This window comes from Siniperca chuatsi, linkage group LG24 (assembly GCF_020085105.1).
Source record: "Siniperca chuatsi isolate FFG_IHB_CAS linkage group LG24, ASM2008510v1, whole genome shotgun sequence".
Classification (NCBI taxonomy): Eukaryota; Metazoa; Chordata; class Actinopteri; order Centrarchiformes; family Sinipercidae; genus Siniperca; species Siniperca chuatsi.
This window is the reverse complement of record NC_058065.1, coordinates 11,145,598-11,168,981: the sequence shown is the minus strand read 5'-3', so window position 1 is coordinate 11,168,981 and position 23,384 is coordinate 11,145,598. Positions and strand designations below refer to the sequence as shown.

The following is a 23,384-nucleotide window of genomic DNA, read 5'->3' as shown; positions in this document are numbered from 1 at the left end:
GACCAAACAACCAAAGGGGAACCAAGAGGAAGCAGTGATACTGTTACGTCAACATGGCACCAGTCCCTGCTTCCTCTCAGTATGACTGTGTCCTGTTTTAAAAGCCAGCAGGTGAAAGAGAGGTGAAGTGACCTCAGAGGAGCTATGTTTGGACGGCAGTATCGCAGGACACTGCGCGAATCGACACCAAATGGTCAGCTATGATAATGTGCCAGGGACTAACTACAGACAGGATCTGCTCACTATTGCAGCTCTGCACACAGCACAGAGGAGGATTCAAAAGAAACCAGCTGGCAACTACGCTTAGAAGCTCATCCACTAAAAGCACACTTGGATGCTCAGTTCATAGAAATTTTCAAAAGGCCCTTTTGGAGATTGTGTACTCAAACAATCTGCCCGACAACATTTTTGCAACAGACCAAAAAGTGCTAAAAGAAATGTAGGAGGGGATGTAATCACATGCACACACTTCAATTCATTTGTCTGGTTACACTAAAAATAGCATCACTGCGAGGAGTGTCAGTTTTGCTAACATCAGTGTGCAGCAGCATAATGTTGTATCTTGTTGCCTTCAAGTGCTGTGGGGAAATTGTGACAGCATAAGCAAACTAAACTAAAATCCAAACCTTGCTCCTAAATTGTGTTCAGAGGAATTTTGATGAGCTGTTTGTACAAATGCACCTCTTACAAACATGCATACAGCAGCTGCAGGAAGAATCCCTTAAAGTAAAATGTAAGGCTTATAAATGATGCTGCTCCTGTTCATTTACACCACTACGCATTTTAAACTGTGATGACATAGCTGACTAATTTAACAGCCCCAAAATGAACTCATCTACAATTTATCATTTAAATGTTTGATTCAGCTACTATAACTTATTCAAGCAAATTTATGAATGACTAACAAAGATCTCTCACTTTCTCTCTCCCACACACATACCTACAGTATGAATCACCAGGCACACAGATTTACAGGATATGGAGTGAAATTACAGTCTTCAAGGACAGCAGAGTTTCAGTGTGATGTCCTTCACATCTGACTTAAAGTATTCTCTGCATATGTTCTTATATTCAACATTTAGAGGGTATATAAGCCATATATCACCAATTCTTCCAGGTTTTTACCCTAGGTATACATATTTATTGTTTTTAATAATAGATATTTTATTTATTATATTATGTTTGTTCATTTATTTTATCTTTCTCCCTTCCTTTTGTTCTGTTTTCCTCCCCTTTTCCACTCGCATCCACTTACATCTGTAGTGCTTCCTCTTTCTACTGAATTGAACTGATGGCTCATTGATTGCACCTGCGCCTGGCATATTTAAATGACCTGGAACCATGAATCTGTAAGCACTGAGGGAGGGACGGAGGTCTGACGGACTGAAATGTTTGCATCATTTCTGCATAGTGCAAAAGAATCAGTGACAAAGAAAAATGTCTCCGTTGCATGTTTTTTTACTCCTTTTTATTTGGTCTCGTTTGCAGAAAGAATGTTCTAATGCGAACATTGTTTCTGCAAGTGAGCTTGCTTGCCAGTGCAGAAAACAATGAAGCACAACCTTGTTAGAAATCCAGATGAATGGCTGTGGCTATTAATCTGTCAGAATTCTCCTATAGAACTGGGCCATGTGGTCGATGGATTGGCGCATTAATTTCTATAAGCTGCTAAGAAAGGCTGTGTGTGTGGGTGTTGATGTGTGTGAACATGTGTACAACATGCCTGTGCATTTCCGCTCCTGAGGGCAGATCAGTATATGTCATGGTTGGCTGGACAGTGTCCTCCTGTCACATGGTTACAATAGTCACACTCATGAATAAACACACACTGGTAAGAATAAAGCATCTTCTGGCTTCTTACAGTAGCTTTTCTACAGTTACCTGAGGTCTAACACCACATATACAAGCCTTGAGTGCAATTTAGTACATTTTGAATAGTCCATTTGTGTTGATTATTTTCCCACCATTTTTCAAGTTGTTGTGACATTCGTCATCCCAGTCATCTTGACTCATCTGCACTGAAAAACAGACATGCGAATGTCGTCATTAGATCATAGTTTTTTCCATCTACAGCAGCAGCTTATTGTTGATTGACACATGGAGTTCATATTCAATTTTGGGACAACTTCCCTTCATTTTTAGGTTTTGCTGCACCCATACAGAAGCAAAGGAGGCCTGAAATCTCTAGGTGATGCTCATTACTCCACCAATGAGGTTAGAGGTCAGGTCCCATTTGCTATTTTGTTTTTTTGTTTTTTTTAAGTTAGGAGGATATCTCAAAAGCTACAGTAGATTACAGATTTTCATGAAATGTGGTAGAAGGTTAGGCCGCATGCAAAGGATTAGGTGATGAGTATTTGTGAAGATCAAGGAATTTAAATGGTTTAAAGAGATTCTTCAAGAATGGAAACATTTTGTATTTCTTAAAACCAACAAATCCATTGAAAAGACCAAAACCAACAATGAATTTAACCTACCAACAAGTATTGCCTGTGTAGCTGAAGCCTCTACACCACTTAACCTTTAGCATTTTGATAGGGCATTCTTGAACATTTTTATTATTTTCTCATGAACTACACTTAACTTAAACTGGCATATTTCCCAGAGTCGTCTATCGCTGAGAGCATTTTGATGCTGATCCAGTTGTTTAGAACAGTCTTTGTTGAATTCACAGGATAGTGCAGCCTTGGTGGAGGTAGGTGATCTCAGAGTATTTTTAAGGTGAAACATGTGATTGAAAATGCACTTAAAAACCTAAACTTATCATTTGTTGAGCCTTCCCGTGGTAGTCATCGATCTAGTTGTAGTTCTGTAGTTGTGGGTGAATACAGGATGATCTTTGTATTTTTTATTTTCTCAGGCACTGATGTGATTTATCCAACAATGATTTACAGATGGGTTAATTCAGGTCAGAAAGCGTTTTCCGCGTTTCCTAACATTTCTGTCTTCAGGCCACTTTTTGGACTGCATGAAGCAACACATGATGAGAATGAACCGACTGTGCCTGCTAATGAGGACCTTGTGGGTACGAATTCCTTTCAGGACCGTGTGTTACTGCATGTGTAGGCAAAAGAAAAGAGTATTGTGCATGCGCTGCTCAAATTGTTGCGCTCATAAAACATGCACTACCTCACACACCCCTCCAAAATGTGATCAAACAAATTGAAATCTACATTTTGTTTACTGACATGCCTGAATTCTTAACTCCCTCCAGGAGTGAGGCTGAACTCTTGTACTAGCAATTACAAGTGTCTCTGTGTGGATGAGTTCATGCATACCTATTTGTGCATGTGTATTTTTCTGGCAAATTGTCTGTTAGCTTGGCTGGACTGGATAACGTTACTCCGGGCCAACTCATTAGCCACTGAAATAAAGCAGCTTTGTTTTGTTGTCATGGTCCACAAAAATTCTATTTAAAATCAGGCTCCTTTCCAGAAACCAACTTAAGGGGGACAAAAGAAAATAGAAGAAGCGCACTCAGAGTACAGTATCTGATACAAACTGCCTCTACGCCTTCACTGATCACAATTAATCAGAACCTCCTTGAGCAGAACATGACATGTTCATTTCAAACATCACTGGCACACAGTACACGGCAAAAGCCTTAATTGGTGTTGTGAGGGATGGACACTGGAATGAGAGTGCATTTCCTCGGATAAATAGTGGGAGAGCAGAGTCGAAAGAGGTAGCTGACAAAAAGAGAAGAAAAATCCAACTAACAAAAACGTCCTCGGGTTGCTCTTCGATCGAAAGACGCAAGAAAAGATTTTAATTACTTTCCAAAGTTTCCAGACTTGGTGAGAGTCGATCAGAACTCTGATAAGCTGCTAGTAAGAGAATGGTTAAATGGACTTTATTCTCATTATTCCCTGAGTCCATTGCGAGGAATCAGAGAAAGCAAGTGTTCATACTGCACGTTATCTATTTCAATTATTAGCTCACTCCCATCTTTCAGTCACACCCTCTCTCATTCTCTGTCACCCCGCACAGAGTTAGACGCCCAAATGCTCATCCATTACCTTTTTCAATGTGTCTAATGGTCTGCTAGCAGTTAATTTCACTTCTCTGGTGGTCTGGAAGGTGATTTAATATGCTATCAGGCGGGGCCCAGGAGAAATGAAACCAAAAGCCATGAAATCTTTTAAATCTTTTCTTTCTTTTTCTCCATTCCCTTTTCGCCCTCACAAAACCATTAACATTACCACAATGATTCCCTTTTTAACTTTGTTACAGCTTCGACTTACCTCTAGTTATCACCTTCTATAACTAGTTTTGTGTAATTCATTCATTATCAGTTGTGGTTTGGGTGAAATACAATGAAGAAAGAGGGGAAAAAAATCATTTGGCCTTGAGAGATAAAGTATCTCAAACTTTGTATCTGTTTCAAAAAGCTATTCAAGGTTCTTGACTGACCTCTAGTGGTTTGACTGAGAAGTTACACTCAACACTGAAAATCCAGCATGAAGTAAGGTTTTCTGCACTGTAAAATATTCCAGACGATTTTTTCTAGCATTACAGATGCATTTAATAAAGCTGCCAAATAATCAAGAAAACACAAACTGAATTGAGTTAATAGTGTACCATGGACCACACAGATCACTAAAACAGCTACAGGAGGCCTTGGCTTGCAGTTCCCCTGCAGAACTCTGCCATCATTTTTCCACAAGAAGCTCTATTATTTGGTGTTTTCATGATAGTCATGGAAAATGCCACCTCAGGCACATCTATGTAATTCCCTGAGAATGCTGAGCTGGCTTCAAATCTGCTGACTTATGGTCGTATTTGCAGCTTCACGCTCATCAAACCATTAAGTGGTCCGGTGAATAGTGGTGTTTCCATCCTGGGCGATCCCCACATCAAATGATGCACATTTGTACTAAAATAGCTTTGTGCTCCCAGACTTGTTGACTTGCTTTGGCCTGAGCCCTGCATATACTTTTATGCCTTTTTGAGAGATGACTCATCTGACCATGTGATATTTTTCCATTGCTCACTAGACCACTGCCTCTATTCTTTGCAGCACTTCACTCACAGTCATGTATTTTTCAGGTGTAGGGATTTACGCACTGTAGCTCAACCTCTATACCCGCACTGTCAGGTTTTTGAAGGTGAGACTTTGAAACTGTCTGCTCACGCCTCACTTTGACATTTACAGTTGAGTGACTCAGAGTTGCTTTTTTTCTGTTTGTCCTTGCATCTCAAGCCAGACGCACAGCAGTCAGGGTTAAGGGGTGAGAATGTCCTCTTTCTCTCAGACTTTCAGGATTAGTTGCTTTTGTCACTGCTCTGCTGGCCGGTGGATGAGCCTTCATGAGTGAATCTATCCTCTACCTCCGAACTATCAGCAGCCTCTATATTTTGCTTTGATCTCTTCTTGAAGCCAAAAGAATGGAGACAAGACTCACATACAGAAGCACTGTATATCCTCTATTTTTCAAGTGTTACTCAGGCTTTCAACACTGCATAGTTCTTTTGAAATATATGAGTTTGTTTTTCCCCTTCAGTTTGGAATTGCAAATTGAATTGCATGTAAAACATATAAATTCTTCAAAATGAAAAATACCTCTTCAATTCATAATGAAAAACGTCTTGAAAAGTAATGTTCCATTTATCTTTGATGAAAGCAAACCCTGATTAGTTAGTGCTCTCAGTGTGAGTAAGGGAGTAAGTGAGAGAGCTCCATGAATCCTTGAGTGGACCACTAAGGGGAAAATTACACTGCTGTAACTACTCACTGCACACATAATAATGGTAAGCCACCCACCAGCAAAAATGTCCGAGCTATCCCCGAACCAGCTTTGCACTGCAGGCAGACACGCCCAGGACTTAATTTGGGGCTCTTTAGGGATCTTAAAAAGTACCTAACTGGTAACCTTTCACTTAAAAAACAATGGTGTCATGTGCCTGTATAGATATGTGGCCACGTAGTTGTATTTTCTACAAAGAGGACAAGACTCAAAGAACTCAACACACTGCTCATTTACAAACTAGAAAGCTCTGCTCCAGTAGAAAGAATGACTGGTATTTGCTCTGCCACCTGAAGATAACTGACACTTGCTTTATTAGATAAAAATGAGGGAAATCACCATCAACACACCCAACACAACAGCTGTGATATCTTGATTTGAATATGGCTGTGGAGCTCTGAACACAGTAGACACACACATGTACACGTATGGCTGTGAGGACGTATTTAAATGATGCAGCGAGTGTGTCATAGGGTGTGGCAGCAGTCAAGACGTGATCTGAGTGACTTTGAACATTGTGTGATATGTGATGAACAGACTGGCTCCAGGATGTCAGAATATCTACTGTACTGTTACACACCTCATGGTGGAAACACATCATGACTACATACCTGATATATTATGTTACTGCATGTATGTCATACTGCAGCATGTGGTACTATATACTATCAGCATAGCAGGAAAAGTACAGGTGGCATTAACACTGTTGATGATTGCTGCATCCCACGGAGTGGGAACATGGGTGTTTTCAATTACCCTGACTGATTAGAAAGTGAAAGTTGGGTGGCGCTATGTCACCAAACTCTATTGACCAATAAGAGTGATGATGGTGAAAGTTGTCCAGCCCTAACAGGCGCAACAAAACTAAGAGGGATAACTAATGAGAACTAATCAGGCAGATGTCATTCAAGCACAATTTGTACACGCCCACAGAGACAGGAAATGGCATGGGAAGGGTTGTAAACATAAACTGCAGAGCTAGCAGAGCGAGCAACAGCCGTCCGCAAAGTTGTAAATTATACCGCGTTTTATCGACCTCTGTTACTGCCCCTCTCTCAAACAGGCTAAACATGCACGTCAAAATTTAATCAGATCAAAGTCTTTGTGCACTTCATGAACAGAACTGAGTGTCTCCCTGTTCCGCATAGAAATGAATGGGAAGCGCTCTGACTGCAGCATTAGACGAGGCCGAATTGAAAACACCTGAGTGGGTGGACTATAGGTGTGTTAAATCTGTAGTAAGTAAAGTAAGTAGTAAGTAAGTAAATCAAAGTGAAAGAGGCAAGTCTCCACTGGTTGTCTGACCTCATGGTGATGAAGTAGGGTTTGTTTTCCATGTTTTTTACACTACGGATTTTGAACAGAATAAACAAACACAATATAGTATGTTAATTAGAGGTTAGTTAATTTAGAGGTGCTAGTAGGTGGACTATTTTTTAATTCTGAGGACTAGCTGTTTCCTCCTGCCTCCAGTTTCTATGCTAAGCTAAGCTAATTGACTCCAGGCTATTTATTTACATCCCCCGCACAAAGTACCTTAGCACACTTAGCATTTGCCTTCACACGCAGTTCAGCTCTCAAAGGTCAAAATGTCTCCTGTAAAAAAAAAGACAAAAAAAAGGCCTAATGCTGCAAACTATACTATGTTATGTATGAAACTCTCTACTAGGCATACAGTAATATTACAATAACAAATTCCATATCATACTATAACATAATCTATAAAAACAAACTGTAGGGCCTATATAACATAATGCATTTGTACATATAACATACTGTATATGACAAAAGACCGTACTGTAACATACCATACTATGGCATATTATAATATTACATACTGTACAATGATATTGTATATTATGACATACTGCACTGTAACATGCTATATTATCTAATAATGTGCAATGATGTATTACGTACTAAAACATATTACTATCACATATACTATCACACTGCTAGTAGGCCATTATATACTATGATATCAGTTATATATGACATATTGTGTTATGACACACTTGTTTCTCTTTCCTTGTCTGTTTCTAAACAGGGTCAATACATTTTTCCAAAGCATTGACTTTAACAGCAGGTGTAAACTTTATCAAATTTAATTCCATTGTAGCATATTGAAGATGACACACAGTACAAAAGCAATTACCAGACATTCCATTACAACTTGGACCCAGTAAACTCCACCAAAAATATCAACAATAAACACCATAACACTAAGTTTCTCTTAGTTTCATAGTGAAGTCAGCGAGACAAACATGATCTTGGTTTGGGGAGACAAAGCTAGGACCATTAGGATCATTCTCTCCTCTTTTTTTCCCCCTTGAATAAAAAATGTTATATTGTATTTATATATTACAACACTCAACAGAAAAAGTAATATAAAAATTCAACAAAATATGAACCTTGAGCAATGCATGGAGAAACAACTTTTAAGAGCAACACCTATGGCACGTTTATTTATTTCCTCACACAGATTTACACATTTTCACAAAAGGTGCTTATAATCACAAGCTAACTGATTCTAAACTGAGCACAGATGGATCCCATGGTAACAGTGAACTGTGGGTTGCAGCAACATGCTCATGCACATGGTCTGACAATAGATGGCGCCTTAACCCTTACCACAATCCTTCCACTTCTTGCACTTGTGCAGCTCTCTTCCATTGACTTCTCAAAGTCACATGCAAGTGATGAGCAAATCAAAGAAAAAGAAGATCATACATAGTGCATCTCCAGATTTATTGCTGAAGTGGCTTCAAATGAGCAAATATTACACCATAACTTGAGAAAATGTGAAATATTTGCCAGCAAATACCCACTTGACTGTGACATTTGAGAGGATTTGGACAGGTTGGTGGTGGGTGTATTCAAAAAGTTTCGTTTTTTTCCCACCTGAATTAGCAACAACATTGGAATTGAAGTGACAAAATATAAGCAAACTTTTTTTTTCCCCCAGCACCTCAGTTGGACCACTGCACAATCATCAAACTGTTGTGAATTTTAATGATTCCTAGAAAATGCATCAAGCCTCTTATACAGGCAATGAGTCTGCACCCAGATGGAATATTCAATCTAGAATGAAAGACATAATAAAATGGATCAGTCAGAGAGTCATTCATGCGAATGTATTACTGTTGATATCAGCTCGAGTTTCTTTCAGAAATGAACTGGATGAACACAACTGTACGATAAATATCCTGAAGTAAAAAAGAGACTTTGGCACATTGTGGCAAGAGAACATATAAGCAAACTTACAGTCGAGTGCTTTATAATTAGGTCGAAGCATTTTGCCATAAATGAAGTATTTTACATTCAATATTAAAGACAAACAACAGCAGTCTGACAAACACCAACATTTAGACTGCCATTTAAAGGGCTGACTTACTTTTAGTAGATTGACAAATTATATACTTTACATGTCAATATACATATATATATTGTTTATGTATGTTTGTTAACAGTTTGTATATATACAGTCAAACATAATCTGACGTTGACAAGTAATTCAACATTTGATCTTTTTAGATAGATGTGGCTGAACTACATTACCAGTACACACACAAAAATTCTACATTTAGCAGCAATTACTAATGTGCACATCTTAGTGTCTGTATGGTGAAAATGTTATTTAAAAAAATGACATGACATGAAAATATAACAAACTAAATGAACAAATGTTTTCCTATTGTTCTCCATTGAGATAAGAAGACTGAACTCTGAAGAGTTGTGAAAGGATAGTTTTTTGAGGTATTTCTGGTGGGCATTTTTTTAATGGACAAAACATATGGGCTAGGAACAGAAGCAACTTAAACATCCATACTAAACAAGAAATACTAGTGGCTCTTGGATGTAAAAGTCTGTATAAGGCAGCAGCTGCACACGTAAACAACAACGCCATGGCGCTAAGATGCAGGAGAAGCACAGAACGTTTATGGAAAGGATGAAATCCGTGGATGAATGAATGAAAGGCAGGCTGAGAGAAAACATGACAGGTGAAATGAAGGTAGGGATAATGAGTGATTGTCATTGGAGGGGTATGATCATGCCATTGGTTGGCTAGCAGAGCAGAAACTCTGCTGGAGTTCATGGTCTGAGATCACACCAGCGTTTCAGGCAGTGTGTCGGCATTGTCCGAGGACAGCAGTTGCCAGATCTGCCACCGTTCCCTCTGCCAGTCCTGCCACTCTGGGCTATGCGGCACCATTTGGGCCTCCGTCGTTGAGGCTGAGTTACTCTGCGCTGCGCTCAGCCTCCCGTGCTGCAGAGGGGGTCGCTGAGCTGTTGCGAGCTGAGGTGAACTTTGCGAACTAGCCAGTCGATGGTGGGCGCTATAAGGGGGAGGAGAGCGGCTGTCGTTAAGCATAGCAGGGCCACCATCTGCGGTGTTCGCCCCGCCTTGAGGTCTGGAGATCGGGTTAAGTCCGTGTCCACTTGCTCGATGGAGGCCTTGCGTGCTGTTGAGGTGTGACGTCACGGAGGGGCTGACGTTGAGCTGCAGGGGTCCCGTCTCCACATGAGGGGTGGTACACACTCTGGTGACCGGGGGGTGGGGTCTGCACTCGGTGATGCCAGGCGCTGTCTGAGTCCGATGTAGCTTTGCCTGCTGTCTGCCTTCGCCATGGAGTCCGTCGAGACCTTCCTGTGAGCTGCGGGAGCTTCCCTCTGACATGTTCCCATGGGAACCTAGAAACAGAACATCAACTACATCAGTGACATTAATATAGTTTAATGACTAGCAAGGGATACACACATCACTAGTAGGTGCTTGACATAACAGACTGTGTTGCATGATCACTAAACTATTGCAACTCATGTTCAATCTTGTATCAAAGTATCCCAGCTAGTTAATTAGTTGAATGCATTCACCTGGCATCGCAGGTGTAAAGTAGTTGCTAAATGGATTACTAAAAATTAATAAAAAACTAGCAGGACTCTGGTTTCTGACGACCAGCAACAAAATCACAGAAACTTCAGTGATTTTTAGCCTTAGGTCCTTGATTTTAAGTGTCCCTCAGGTTTTTATTTCTCCCTCATAGTTAATAACCAGCACCAGCTGTCAAGCACTTACTGCTCTGGCTAATTAACCACTAGGAACAACATTTGCAGGGCCTGGATTGATTGAAAACATCGGTCATTACCTGTGTATGGTTGGTCCTTGAGTGTTGGTTTCAGAGTAGTGTGCCACGTCCCCCAAATGTTAGCATGCTCCTCTGATACAGTGTCTGAAGGAAGCAAAAGAGAGGTCAAAATCCTCTCCGTACTCAGGTACACAGTAAACAAAAGCACACAGAGAATGAACAGACTTGCTTCGTAAAAAACTTTAAGTTTAAGAACAGTATATTTCTATATATATATATGTATACTGTTATATTAAAATCCAATTATCTATCACTGTACAGTTCACCTTTGGCACCCCAAGTGTCAGCTCCAGGCTCTCTGCTCCAGCCGGCCACCTGCCCCACCAGAGTGTACTGTTCTGGGACACGGAAGAGCTGCTCGCCGCCGCTTCCTGGCTCTCCTCTCCGCTCACTCAGGACCGGGGAGTTGTTGTCATAAGGAGACACCTCGCCGCTGGATGCCTTGTTAGAGTCGCTGGAGGAACGGCGCTCGCTCAGGGTGAAGGGCTCCTCTGTCTGCAACAGGTCGGGACTCCTGTGGTTAATTACAAACCCCAAAAATAAGAATAACAGGCAACGACAGACAGTGGCAAACAGCAGACCACATGTATGTGAACACCTCATGTGTTTACATGTGTAACTCACTGTGATGCTTTTCTTCTCAGAAGATAGTCCACCACATCTGGATCAGTCTCTAATAGACTCATCAAAACCTCATTTTGCAGATCAGGAGGCACCTAAAAAATATTATTAACAAAACAACAATTTCAGTGAAATAAATGAAAAAAGAATGTTCTTTTTCTGTTTTAGAGGCCTATGCCATTATGCCATGCCTACTCCAATGCCTATTTTGGATCATACCTGCACAGTAGAGCTGTCAAGCTTCTTAAAACAACTTTACAATTACCATGCATTTGTTTTCCAAACAGAGGGTAGGTAATAATTCTATTTCTATTAACATAAATTGCATTAACCTGAACGTCTGACATTAAAGTGTACTTGATTTCTAGTAAATAAATCTTACCTGTTCCGTGTAATAAAACACCTCATAAAACATGGATCTCTTTCAGCATTTCCTTCTTCCTCTTTTATTAATAGCCTGGTTTTTTTCTTTATAAACAAGATGTTTATAAGTGGTTTACTGCTTGTTCAAGGGCTCAATGTGAAAACAACAGGAAGAAACAATGAGACAGCTGAATGTCTGTCTTGTTACCTTCATTTCCAGTGCATTTCTTAATCTGATTTTCAAGTAATTCACTAATTGTATGCCAAACATGTGAATTAGAATGAAAAACACTGCCCAAACACCCTCTGTCTACGAATGACTCATCCTCAAATGCTTTGAAAGTAAAAGTTGCCAGATATAGACATAAGCAGGTTACGGAACAACTTTCAGATGTCATTCATAGAACTTGAGCTGCCTATAAATCTGTTTTTACTCACCAAGACTGAGCAAGTCAGTCCCAGTTCACTATAAGCGATTAATAGCTCTTCATTGGCTTACTGCAGGAATGTAAGTCTTAGGGGAATGGCAGTGGCACATTGCAAAACATTACGGTATAAGGTTTCGGACCTGAAATGACCTGAACTGCCTGTCTGCACTGTTTGAGAATCCCGGGAACAGAAAGGAACAAAAGCAACTGATAGTTGACAGTAATCCGTTCGAAAACGTGACCTCTTCTGACACCACATGAAGGATTTCATGCCTGAACTTTCTGCTTTTATTTTGGAAAGAACAAGTTCAAGTAGATGATGAAGCAGAAGTTGTTATTGCCAGCTAACTGGCAAGATTTTATTTGTTATATTTTCTCACACGAATTAAGGTATGATTTTGACCAAAAACACTCCTCATCCATCTGTCATCTTGCACTCTTTGTTTTTTCTCACTTTCCTCCTTTATTGTCTCTTTTTCTGTCTCTTCTTTCTCTCCACTGAACTAGGCAAAGCTTTGCTTTCATTAACTAAGACATAACCATTGTTAAACCAGGAAGGATTGTTTTTCTTTAAGCTTACACAGAAATGTGAGACTGTGTGTTTGTGTTTAGTGGAGGAGCGAATGAATGAAAGCAGGAAGTGAGGATGAAAGTTAGAAACACACATGCTCCATTACTGACCATGAAGAGGGTTTGGTAGCTGGCGATCATCCTCTGCAGCACGGCGATGACGGCCGTGCTCTCCTCGGCCCTGGCTGAGCTCTGTACGCTGAACTCCTTGTCTGAGTTCTTCTGCTTGTGGAGCAGGTTGGGGCCAAAGATAGTGGCCAGGTTCAAAGACGTCATCTTGTTCCCTGTGATCTGTATTTGGAGAAAGAAACCGTTTGGATTAAGACACACAAACGTACAGCCCTGTCAATGCTAGATCATCAGGTACATCCTCTGTAACCCAACTCAGACTGACTCTTCCACCATTGAAGAGGCCTTAAAAAGTCTCTCCCTATGTTAAGTTAGTTATTTCTGATCCACCAGAAATAATTTTCAAAATAAAACTGTAGAACGAGAAAATGTACTTAGTGTTGTTAACTGTTAACTGAAGTAAATTTGATAGGGAAAACACAAAGAGTCTACGGACATACTAGCAGTGGCTCTGTGAGGCAGTAGTTAAGCACAGCAGGGCTTTAAGCTAAATGCTAATTTCAACATGCTAACATGCTGACGTAAAGCAGGTATCATGTTTACCAAATGTACCATCTTGGTTTATAGTGTTAGCATGCTAACAATTGCTAATTAGCACTAAACACAAAGTACAACTGAGGCTGACATCATTAGTTTTGCAGGTATATGGTAATAAACCAGTTGGACAAACTGAAATTTTGACATGATGATGGTGCTAGATGAAAAGTTAGGGGTTCATCAAAGTTATTATAATTCATCCAGAGGGGAACATGGAAATCCATCCAATAATTGTTGAGATATTTCACTCAAAACCACAAATGTCAACCTCATTGTGGCCCTAACGGAAAAAGTCATTAGGAAGCCTCCTCTGGGAACCATGAACGTCTATACAAAACTTCATGGCAAACTAATAGCTGTTGAGATATTTCAGTCTGGGCCAAAGTGGTGGACAGACCAACATTGCCTTTTAGCCATGCTGCTAGCATGGCTGTAATTTGCACTCAGTTTAGAAGCAGTTTTACATGTGATGTGTCATGTCATTTAGAAGTAATAGCAAAGTAATAGTATTTAGCAAAAAAATGTAAAGGCTTTGTAAGTTTGTCCTTCACCTTTGCAGACACATTCTACATTGTTGGATATATCAGGAACTGTTTCCCTCCCTTATAAGGAGAAAAATAAAAAAACCTGAAAAGTCCTTCAGAAATGGCATCACAGTGTTTTGCTGCAATTACACGGTCCTTGGAGACATTTCCTCTCCTCCCTCCTGACTCTTCTTCTCCCACTTACATCTCCTCCATCCTCTATCCATCCTTTCATGTTGATTTTCTCACCTCTCCCTCCAAAGTTCTGCATCTCTTGTCATGTCCCCCCTCTGTTTTTGTCACTTTGAGCAAAAGATGGATAAAAGGTGGCACATGGGGTTCGTTAACACACACAAAGTGTGTGGAGTGTGTGACAGCTGAACCTGTTTCTACTAGGGTTGTTGGTGTACATCCTGTGACACAGTTAGCATCTAAAATTATAAGCCCATCAAAGCTTGGACAACTTTTTTAGTGATAAATTCATTTTTCTGATTCTTTCCCAGCTTCCTCCCTTTCCACTCCCAGTCCCAAAGGAGAGATGGGAGTCACAAGCGGCCAAAAGTACTGATGTGTTGCTCCGAGTGTGAACCGCGCCGACTTCCTGTCACGATCTCAAATACAGATACTGGAGCCATGGAGTCGTGAAGGGAAAAAACACACACACATCAATGTGAGACAACGAAACACACTTCCATCTGCGCACAAACATGCGAAAACACACTCTCTGCTTCTCTCTCACAACACACACACTCCTTTGAACAAAGTGGTGAGATTCAAACCCACACACATGCAGAGACACTAAAACAAACTTTATCTCCTGACACACATAAACATGCATGAGTCCATGGTCTGGGAATTAAAGGCTAAAGGGGGTGTGCAACTGGGAGAGAACAGAGTAGAACAGAGAGAGAGAGATCATGATGTCAGAAAGCACATTATGAATGACACTTAACTGTACGAAGATACAATTTAGATAATAATTGTAAATTATACTTAGGGTCTGAGATCATTTGTCATTAGAGTTCCCACAACTGCAGTTTGTTCAAATGTATTGCCTGAACAGTTTTGACTGTATATCTGTCAAAACCACCAACACTGTCAAACTCATGATGGACAGTTTAAAAAAAAAATTAACAAAATCGACGCAGCAGAACCAGAGATATCGTCTTTTTTATTGCACGTATTCTGCTCGCTTGTCAAAACCTGGCACCTACATTAACCACAATCCAACTTGATCGCAGACAGTTTGATCTGAGATTTGGGGCTGTTATGCTAGCAGTGGCTAATGTAGCCTCAAGCTGCTCGCCTCAAGCAGAGACGAGGAGCGAGCTACAGAGATCTGTTAATCTCACTTCTTTCTAACTCCACACCATCAGATCTTTCTCATTTTCAAACTTGTAGTCTTTAGCCTCAACAGACGGCACAAGTGACATCACTTGAGGCAGTTCATCAGATTTCGTGCAGCTCCCTATAATAGGCTTTTCACAACTTTTTTCACATATGCAGTATAGTCCCTAAGACCTGTAAACAGACAGCTCGTGCTGTTTCAGGCCTGACAGGCACAGAGAGATATGTGTACATACCAGCAACACAAACTGATTCCTATCACTTTTTTGGTAATTTCCTCCCAATGAGGTGGAAACACAAGGTACACAAAATGCTGCCAATAAGCTGTTTGCACACGACTAAAAGCAACTACATTTGGATGTTTTGGACATGATCTTTTTCCTCATGTTTTTATTCTTTGCCACTTAATTCATGGATTTAATGAACTTTTTTTAGTCATATTTCCTGTTGATAAAAACTGGCGCTCACCTCCTGTCCAACTTTGTCCTGCCGGTCATGGGCGTGGTCAGTCACGGTGGACAGAAACTCAAGGAGGCGGTGGAGCGTATCACTGTTGCATGCTGGGAGCAGGTAGACCAGTAGCTGAGTAACATTCTGCTGCTCGTCTGGATCCAACACTGCAACACAGGTTAGGATGGATTGGGTGAAAAAGAAAAAAAATGGAGAAAAGAGTAAGAGAAGGAAGAAACAAGAGGAGGATCAAGGTCAGACAGAAAGGGGGGGGGGAATTTACATGTGGTGTTAATGAAGGCCGTGTAGAGCTCCTTGGTGAGGAGCGGGTCTGGCATGTCCCTGAGGAACTCCTTCAGCAGAGCAGCTACATCGTGAACGCTGTGCTCCTCATCCAGCGAGACATCAACGCCGCGATCAAACTCCTCGCGTAGCTGAAGGAGTCATGAAAAGAAAAGAGAGGGCAAAGGAGAAAGAGAGGAAGAGGGGGATTCAGAAACATCCTCCGCACATAACAAAGGATATTATATTCTAGGTAGCGCACACACCCACACACACTCACTTCCTGTTGGTCCTCCAAGTGACCTGGAAGACTCTGCGTTCAAACTAGTTTTACCACTATGCAACTTAATATCTACAATCTGACCTTTGAAAGACTTCCAGAGAACTACGTCAGCCATGATGATATACAGTGGTCATCTGCACAGCATATTCGCTTATATACCAGTTTTCACATTACATTCACAATATATTAAGCTAATAAGTTCTTATATCACAGTAAGCTGACAATGGTGTCAAATGCATAAATGTTGACATTGAATTGTATCAACACAGACCAGCAGAGAACGCAAAATGGATATTTACACTTGTCGCACACAGTATACAGATGTGTGAATACAAACCATTTGATTTAATGAGTTTATAGGTGTTATAAACACAGGAGTAGAGTGGTCCATTAACACATTACTTTTTAGTTGTTTTTAACAAGTAATTTGGTCTATTTAATTCTCTTCTATTTGCCTCTGGTTCTTTAAATGTTGTTCTGCAAGTTCCTACATAGTGACTATTGTGAATAATTTATATAAAGATTGTTGCCCCATAAGGCACCAGTATGAAAATTCCCTCTAAAGAAATAAAAGGCACACATAACACCTTTCATAACCAGAATAACCTTTTGTGAATGCAGTTGCTGGGTGAGTGACAGTTGAGAAGTTCAAACGGAAGGAGTGCAAAAAAAAATATATTTAATAGATTTTATCATTAAACATTTTCAGCTGGGGTGTCCGAAACCCCCAAACTGAAATAACGCGTCACTTCATGTAGCAGATTTCTGAAACATGTCATCTGAACAAAATCACGCTTATTAGCAATTCTCAAACAATTAGGAAAAGGCATTAAGCATCAAGATAATAAAACAATGTATCTTTTTTTTCATCTGTTAAAGAGGGGTGGGGTCTCCAGGACCCCAAACAGAACACTAGATAATGATTCAATTTAGACACATTTCAAAATATTTGGGACATGTAGGTTATTCTCCATTGGCACACAAATGATGACTGATTGTGCCCTGTGCCTCAGAGGGTTTTGTTTTTTCCTGATTGCAACGTGCTGCTCTGATTAATTGCTAAAAAGTGAATGTACGATGTGATCAAACAATCACTGTCACCTGAGGAACTGAATGAGTCCTAATGCATCTCATCTCGTGGCCTCACTCACTGAATATGTGGCCTGTGCTGTGTGATATGGCACCTCTGCTCTTTTTACCTGAAGGTCAGTCTTTCATTCAAATGTAATAACTTCTTATGAAGTAATTCAAGTAACCTTGGACATCTACCTGAAGGTCAAAGAAGTGTGCTTGTTGCGTGTTAGTGAATGAATAATCTCCCCTTCCTCAATAACCAATAAGTGTCTCTAGTTCCCTGTAACTGCTACAAGTGGAAGTCAGTGTTATAAAAACATGCAACAAAAAAAGATTATGTAAATTTATGCTGCCCACGCTGATTGACCCATAAAACCCCAATCTACATATTCTTTGGCTGTGTATTCACTGGAGTCAAAGGTAATAGATCATGAAAGGTGTATCGTGCTGGTAAGACTGTTTGCTTGAATAACTAATACAGCATTAGGACCAGCTCTGTTTACATTAATACAATGGCAAATGCAACTTTGGCACCATCAACAACATTTTGGTTGCACTGTGTTGGTTATCACACAATCTATTCTTAGAAAGGAGGTTTTGTTTGTTGCTGATGATTTCTGTGGATGGAAAAGAATGTGTGAATAGCATTTCGCACAAAAAAGGCATTTCACTTTCTGCAAAATTAGCCTTTGATTTGTTGTTAGGAAACAGGGTACTGCACGGCGCAGTGCGTCTAATCTGTGGGCATAAATGACACTTAATGACATAATGCTTCCATACCCTCGCAGTCACAACCCAACTGAACACCCATTTGAGATTTTGGAGCGTCACATTAGACGTCGCTCTCCACCGCCATCATCAAAACACCAAATGAGGGAATACTCAAGAACACTCACCTGTCGGACTCTCTTCTTGGAGCTTCCCACTCTAAAGATGCCCACGGTCTGCAAACCTGAGTGGAGAAGGAAAAAAAAACTCAATGACGAAAGTATCATTGTAGTAACAGAAGATAAATGAAAGACTGGATGAACATACATGTTGGCTACAGTGGTCAAGTAGCTGCTCACCGTTTTTCTCGATGTGCTGACAGCAGCTGTCGACCACCCGGGGCACCTGGCGGTAGATGGGATTGAGGCTCAGCCTCTTGTCCCGGTGCTTCTCCTTCTTGCTCGGCGTTTCGGCCGGCAGAGAGAGCTGCAGAGCCTCAAGCAGGCGGGACTGGTTGTCGTCCAGGTCTGTGATCGAGTCCACTGACATGCCTCCCTGGAGGATGATCATGCTTTTTTTTAAACACGGGTTCAACTGGATAAAACACAAACACCTGATCCCCAGTCTGTAGCTCAGACTGGGATTAATTATATGATGTTGTCTCACCCTCCTGCGTGATCGTGGTGCAGCCTCGGGCGTGTTGGGTGACGTTGACTCATTGGCTGTCTCCGATGTGGAACTCAAAGAGGAGTTACTGCTGGATAACTCCTTATTGGACGGCCGCTTGGTGGCAAACTGAAGGACAGAGTTAGATTGATGAACCAAGAGTTAGATTTGGCTTTTCATACAGTACAAATGGGACAATTTGTCTCATTCTAGTTCAACATCATTTATTTTTGTCCTTAAAAATGTCTTAAATAAAAGGAATTGTCTCAACCCAACGAGAGGCATGTAATTGACAGATAATCTGACAGACCTGTAAAATGGACGAGACAAGGTCGGAGGAGTCCTTGTGCTCCTCGCGCTGTGGAGGGTCCTGACGATAGCTGTCCTGACGCTGCCTGTGTGTTCTGTCATTAGCAATGACCTGGGAGAGCGGTATACTGAAGGCCTGGGGTATGCATTCTGTGGGGGAAAAGGAGATAAAGGTGGAAAAGAAGAGGAGGAGGAAAGAGAGAAGAGGAAGAAAATAAAGGCAGGAAATGAAAGGGATAAGGGCAAAAAAAAGGGGAGGCCAGAAAATTGGATTTAAAAAAAAAAGATTCTGGATGAAAACTGAACAACAAAAGCACAACATTACTGTAGCTGCAAGAGGAAGAAAAAGCTCCATTAGCAACTTCTAGAAATAGCTCTTAAACTCTGTGAACTTTCAACAGGAACATCAAACACATCTCCAATTAGACTCTTTATGTCTTCTGTTGGAGCTTGCCTTTTACATGCGATAAAAGCCTCACAACACATGTTTACTATGGCAGTTAAAACTCTTATAGCATACTACATCTGTTTTCCAAAATAAGACATCAGAGAAAGAAAGCTGGCAAAAATATGGCTATGACAAACCGCTAATTCTAGTGCCTTTGACCAAAATAACACAACTTTGATTACTCTCACCCACAGGCAATGTCATGTTCTCCATGCAGGTCATTTTTAGAAGCAACAGCTGGCATGTTATCTAGCTAGCTCTCCTTTGTTCCACTTCCCTTTTTCACTCATGTTAAAGTATGACAAGAGGCAGAATGGAGTTTGCTTTGGCAAGAAGTTGCAAGAGACATATTTGCAAATGTGTGTTGTGCTACTGAGGGTGAAAGCACTTGAAGATATGCACAGGGCTCACTTCAGAGAGAAATGATGTCATACTGGGCCATCGCAGGCTATATATTCCATTATACAGAATCCCAAAGCATGAGCCAACAGCTGAGAAAAAACAGTCCAGCTGTTCAGTCGGTGTGTGTGTGTGTGTGTGTGTGGAAAGGAGGCGAAGGAAAACAGAGCGAGAGAAAGCAAAATGCATTCCACAACCACAAGTGGAGGGCTGTGGTTCGTGAACAACATGACCACTAACACTGTGACACAACGAATTTGCTCTGCAGCCTCGCAGCGTTAACAGGGCTTATGTAACCTGCACACACACAAACACACAGACATGCACATATGCACAATCTGGATCGCATAATGTACAGTGCTTTGCCAACGTAATGCACAGCACTTCACAGTACGTCCACGGCCAGACCACATTTATCAAGCCATGTCAGACTTTCGTAAATCTACATTTTCCAGGCCTACAGCGTCTCAGGAACAACAGTCTTGGTTTTCAGCACCGTTTTTTTTTTTTTTTTTACATAACTATTTCTTATTCATGTCCATGCAGAGTGTTTATATTAGCTGGATGGATTCTACGTTAATGCTGAAAGTCTCTCACAGCCTCAGGAAAGTTATAAATGACATGAAACTTTTGTTTTAATGTGCACAAAATGTCAAAGTGCCAAAAAAGTATTTCAGAGACCAATTAGTAAACCTTTGCTTTGACTGACAACTTGCTTGATACTATCTGAGGTAAAAACTCACCCATACGGTACTCAAAGCAGATTATAACAGCTATTAAACCTTATTTGCAAATATAGTTTGACTGAGGTCTGGTCACAGCTCAGATTACTGTGGTTGCATCAAAGAAGCCAGCATTGTCCTTTTTTCTCTGTTTCTCTCTTGCAGAGAAAAGGCTGAGCCTGCTTCAAAGTGAAACGCAGGGCTGGTATTCAGGGACCACGGGAGAAAATTAAACTTAAAATCCGTTTTGGCAAGTTAGACCACAGTTACATCTGAGCCATCTGCTCTGGAGGGGTAGAGCCAGGCATGTAGTGGTGGAAAAACCCACCTACACCTAGACTCTGATCTCTACCCCGACATAGACAGAACTCAAGTATTTGTCCTAAAATTAATGTTGTTCTGGGTTGTTTGCCTCATGATAATCATCAACTGGAAGTCTGAGGTAACCTACCAATACATTCACAGTTGCCTGCCACAGTTGCCACTGACGATATCTGGTTCTGATTGGCCATGTGCATTATTTTCAGACAACACAGCTGTGACATATTGTAGCAGCCTCATCATCATTCCAATATACAACTCAAAGCCTGACAGCTGTTTCTCGTATTTATTGGGGCAGGAAATAATGTTAAGTGCAAGGCTGACAAAGATAGCACTGACAAAAGCCCAATTTTAAGAACATATTGGCAATATAAATAAACAATACTTACATTCTTGATTAGTGATAATGACAAATGCAAAATGCATGAGTTACTTGGTTTTTGGATACTTTACTTGCCAGAGTCAGATGAATCATGTCTTTTTACGTCTATGAACACTTAGCTTAGTCATTCTTTACAGTCTATAGCATCGAGTAGCTGCTCCCCAAAAATTAATCCTACAAAATTATTGCATGTACTGTAACATGAAACAATGATAGTTAGACTTTACCATTACTTACTCATTGTACCATATTAGTCAGTTACTTGCGAACACTGCAGGCTAAGCAAAAATCAGCACTCGTGTGTGTATTCTTGACATTTCTATGTGTATTTATTGTAAATGAGACCTGGGATCAGCCCCCACACTCAAGCACACACAAATTTGACAAGAAAAGCCCAACTCGTTTTATCTCCTGCTCCTCTCTGCAACTGGGCTGCTTTCACTAAGATCCTTTTCTCTTTCTGCCAAATATGCTTTGCTTAGTGCAGCAGAGTGGCTGCTTCTCAGAGCCAGTCCCCTTACAAGGAGTCCCTTCACTTAAGCTAAATATAAACTGTCAAAGCCCAGTAAACAGAAACTGTTTTTATAACCTCGCTGTTCACCTGCCTGAGGGGTGGAGACCACAGACTGGGCCTCTGTCTCACTGGCAGGAGAGCGAGATGTTAGAGTCGTGACAAAAAAAGACTGAAAGAGAAGAGATGGAGAGGGAAAACCCTGTGAACTAGCAAAATGTCAGAGTGCATGTTAAACGAACTTGGCGTACCTTTGTCTTTGCTCTTCTCTTTTGAAAGAGAGTCCAACTTCCTCCTCAGCGACTTTTTCCTCTTTTGTCCATCTGCACCGGAAAGAAAACAAGAAAATAAATCATCTGAAACAAATGGCATCCATATCTGATATATCTTATCAGGCTTATTATATCTAATAAGCTTATGTCAGGAATGCAGACGTAAATTAACCACAGGGGGAAAGCTGTCTATGAACTGTAATGGGAAATCCATTTAACTGAAACCACAGACAGGGTCAGCTGTGGTATTAGTCAGCAGGAAAAACATCTATGAAAACATATTAAACGGCCTATATTGTTTATCTACACAAAGATTACTTGAAAAGAATGTTGAAATGAATTATTGTAAACCTGCACTGTAAGACTGTCTTGGTTTGAAGGTTATTAGTGTACTTTGCATACTACAAATAAACATATCTGATTTACTACTAAGAAACAGCACTTGAGTCAATGACACAAACAATCACATCCGTTGCTCTGAAAAGGAGGTTTGTATGTGCGTACGTGGGCGCTTCACATCCAGGTTTTGGACTGGAGTGCTCCGAAAGGAGGAAAGCCACTTTATAAGCTGTCAACATGATAAATGACTGCTGAATTTGCTGATTAATGATCAGAGAAATCTGGAAATCGTGGCACGTGCAACTTGAAAGCAACTTGGGCCAGGTTGTCAGTTCTTGAAACCTCAGCAACTTTTAAAGCTATCATTCGGTCACCCTGCTGTTTGGTTTTTGGTTTCCAAAACCAACTTTTTTACACATCAGATCATTTTGGACCCGTTCAGAGAGTCTTTGCCTTGATCTGTTGGTTTAGCAACCTCAGTTTAAACCCCCAGATGTTCCCTTCTGCTGTATCAAATGAGTCATTTGCAGGGCTCAGGAAATTTTATCCAACTCCCACAACACGCTCGATAGTAGCGTTAGCCTTTCACGTCAATGTCAGGGAGCAGGTCCAACCATCTCTGACAAATCTGAGTTCAGCATTGTTGCTGTTCTTTTATAATCAATTTATTGCCACTGTAGTGATGTATGAGAAATGTGTGTGTCCCTCTAAGACTCCAAGCTGTAAAGAAAACTGCAGCCTGGAGTCAGAAGGACAAGAAGTGAAATCTCAGGGTGTATGAGAGAAAAATAGGTGGGAAACAGTG

General features: G+C 40.8%; 1 protein-coding gene across 3 annotated transcripts in view; it reads right to left on the bottom strand.

Moving 5' to 3' along the window:
- Positions 1 to 7,836: 7,836 nt before the first annotated feature.
- The window catches only part of LOC122872138 (rho GTPase-activating protein 6-like), a 75,208-nt gene continuing 59,660 nt past the window's right edge, over positions 7,837 to 23,384 (bottom strand). For all 3 annotated transcript variants that reach the window (XM_044187934.1, XM_044187936.1, XM_044187935.1), the window contains 12 exons: positions 22,220 to 22,291; positions 19,187 to 19,335; positions 18,877 to 19,005; positions 18,570 to 18,765; positions 18,399 to 18,454; positions 16,147 to 16,297; positions 15,882 to 16,030; positions 12,988 to 13,167; positions 11,519 to 11,610; positions 11,161 to 11,408; positions 10,895 to 10,978; positions 7,837 to 10,439 (listed from right to left, as the gene is read on the bottom strand). In XM_044187934.1, the coding sequence (XP_044043869.1) occupies positions 9,853 to 10,439; positions 10,895 to 10,978; positions 11,161 to 11,408; positions 11,519 to 11,610; positions 12,988 to 13,167; positions 15,882 to 16,030; positions 16,147 to 16,297; positions 18,399 to 18,454; positions 18,570 to 18,765; positions 18,877 to 19,005; positions 19,187 to 19,335; positions 22,220 to 22,291 (2,093 nt within the window). In that variant the 3' untranslated portion in view covers positions 7,837 to 9,852. The remainder of the gene's footprint in view (positions 10,440 to 10,894; positions 10,979 to 11,160; positions 11,409 to 11,518; positions 11,611 to 12,987; positions 13,168 to 15,881; positions 16,031 to 16,146; positions 16,298 to 18,398; positions 18,455 to 18,569; positions 18,766 to 18,876; positions 19,006 to 19,186; positions 19,336 to 22,219; positions 22,292 to 23,384) is intronic.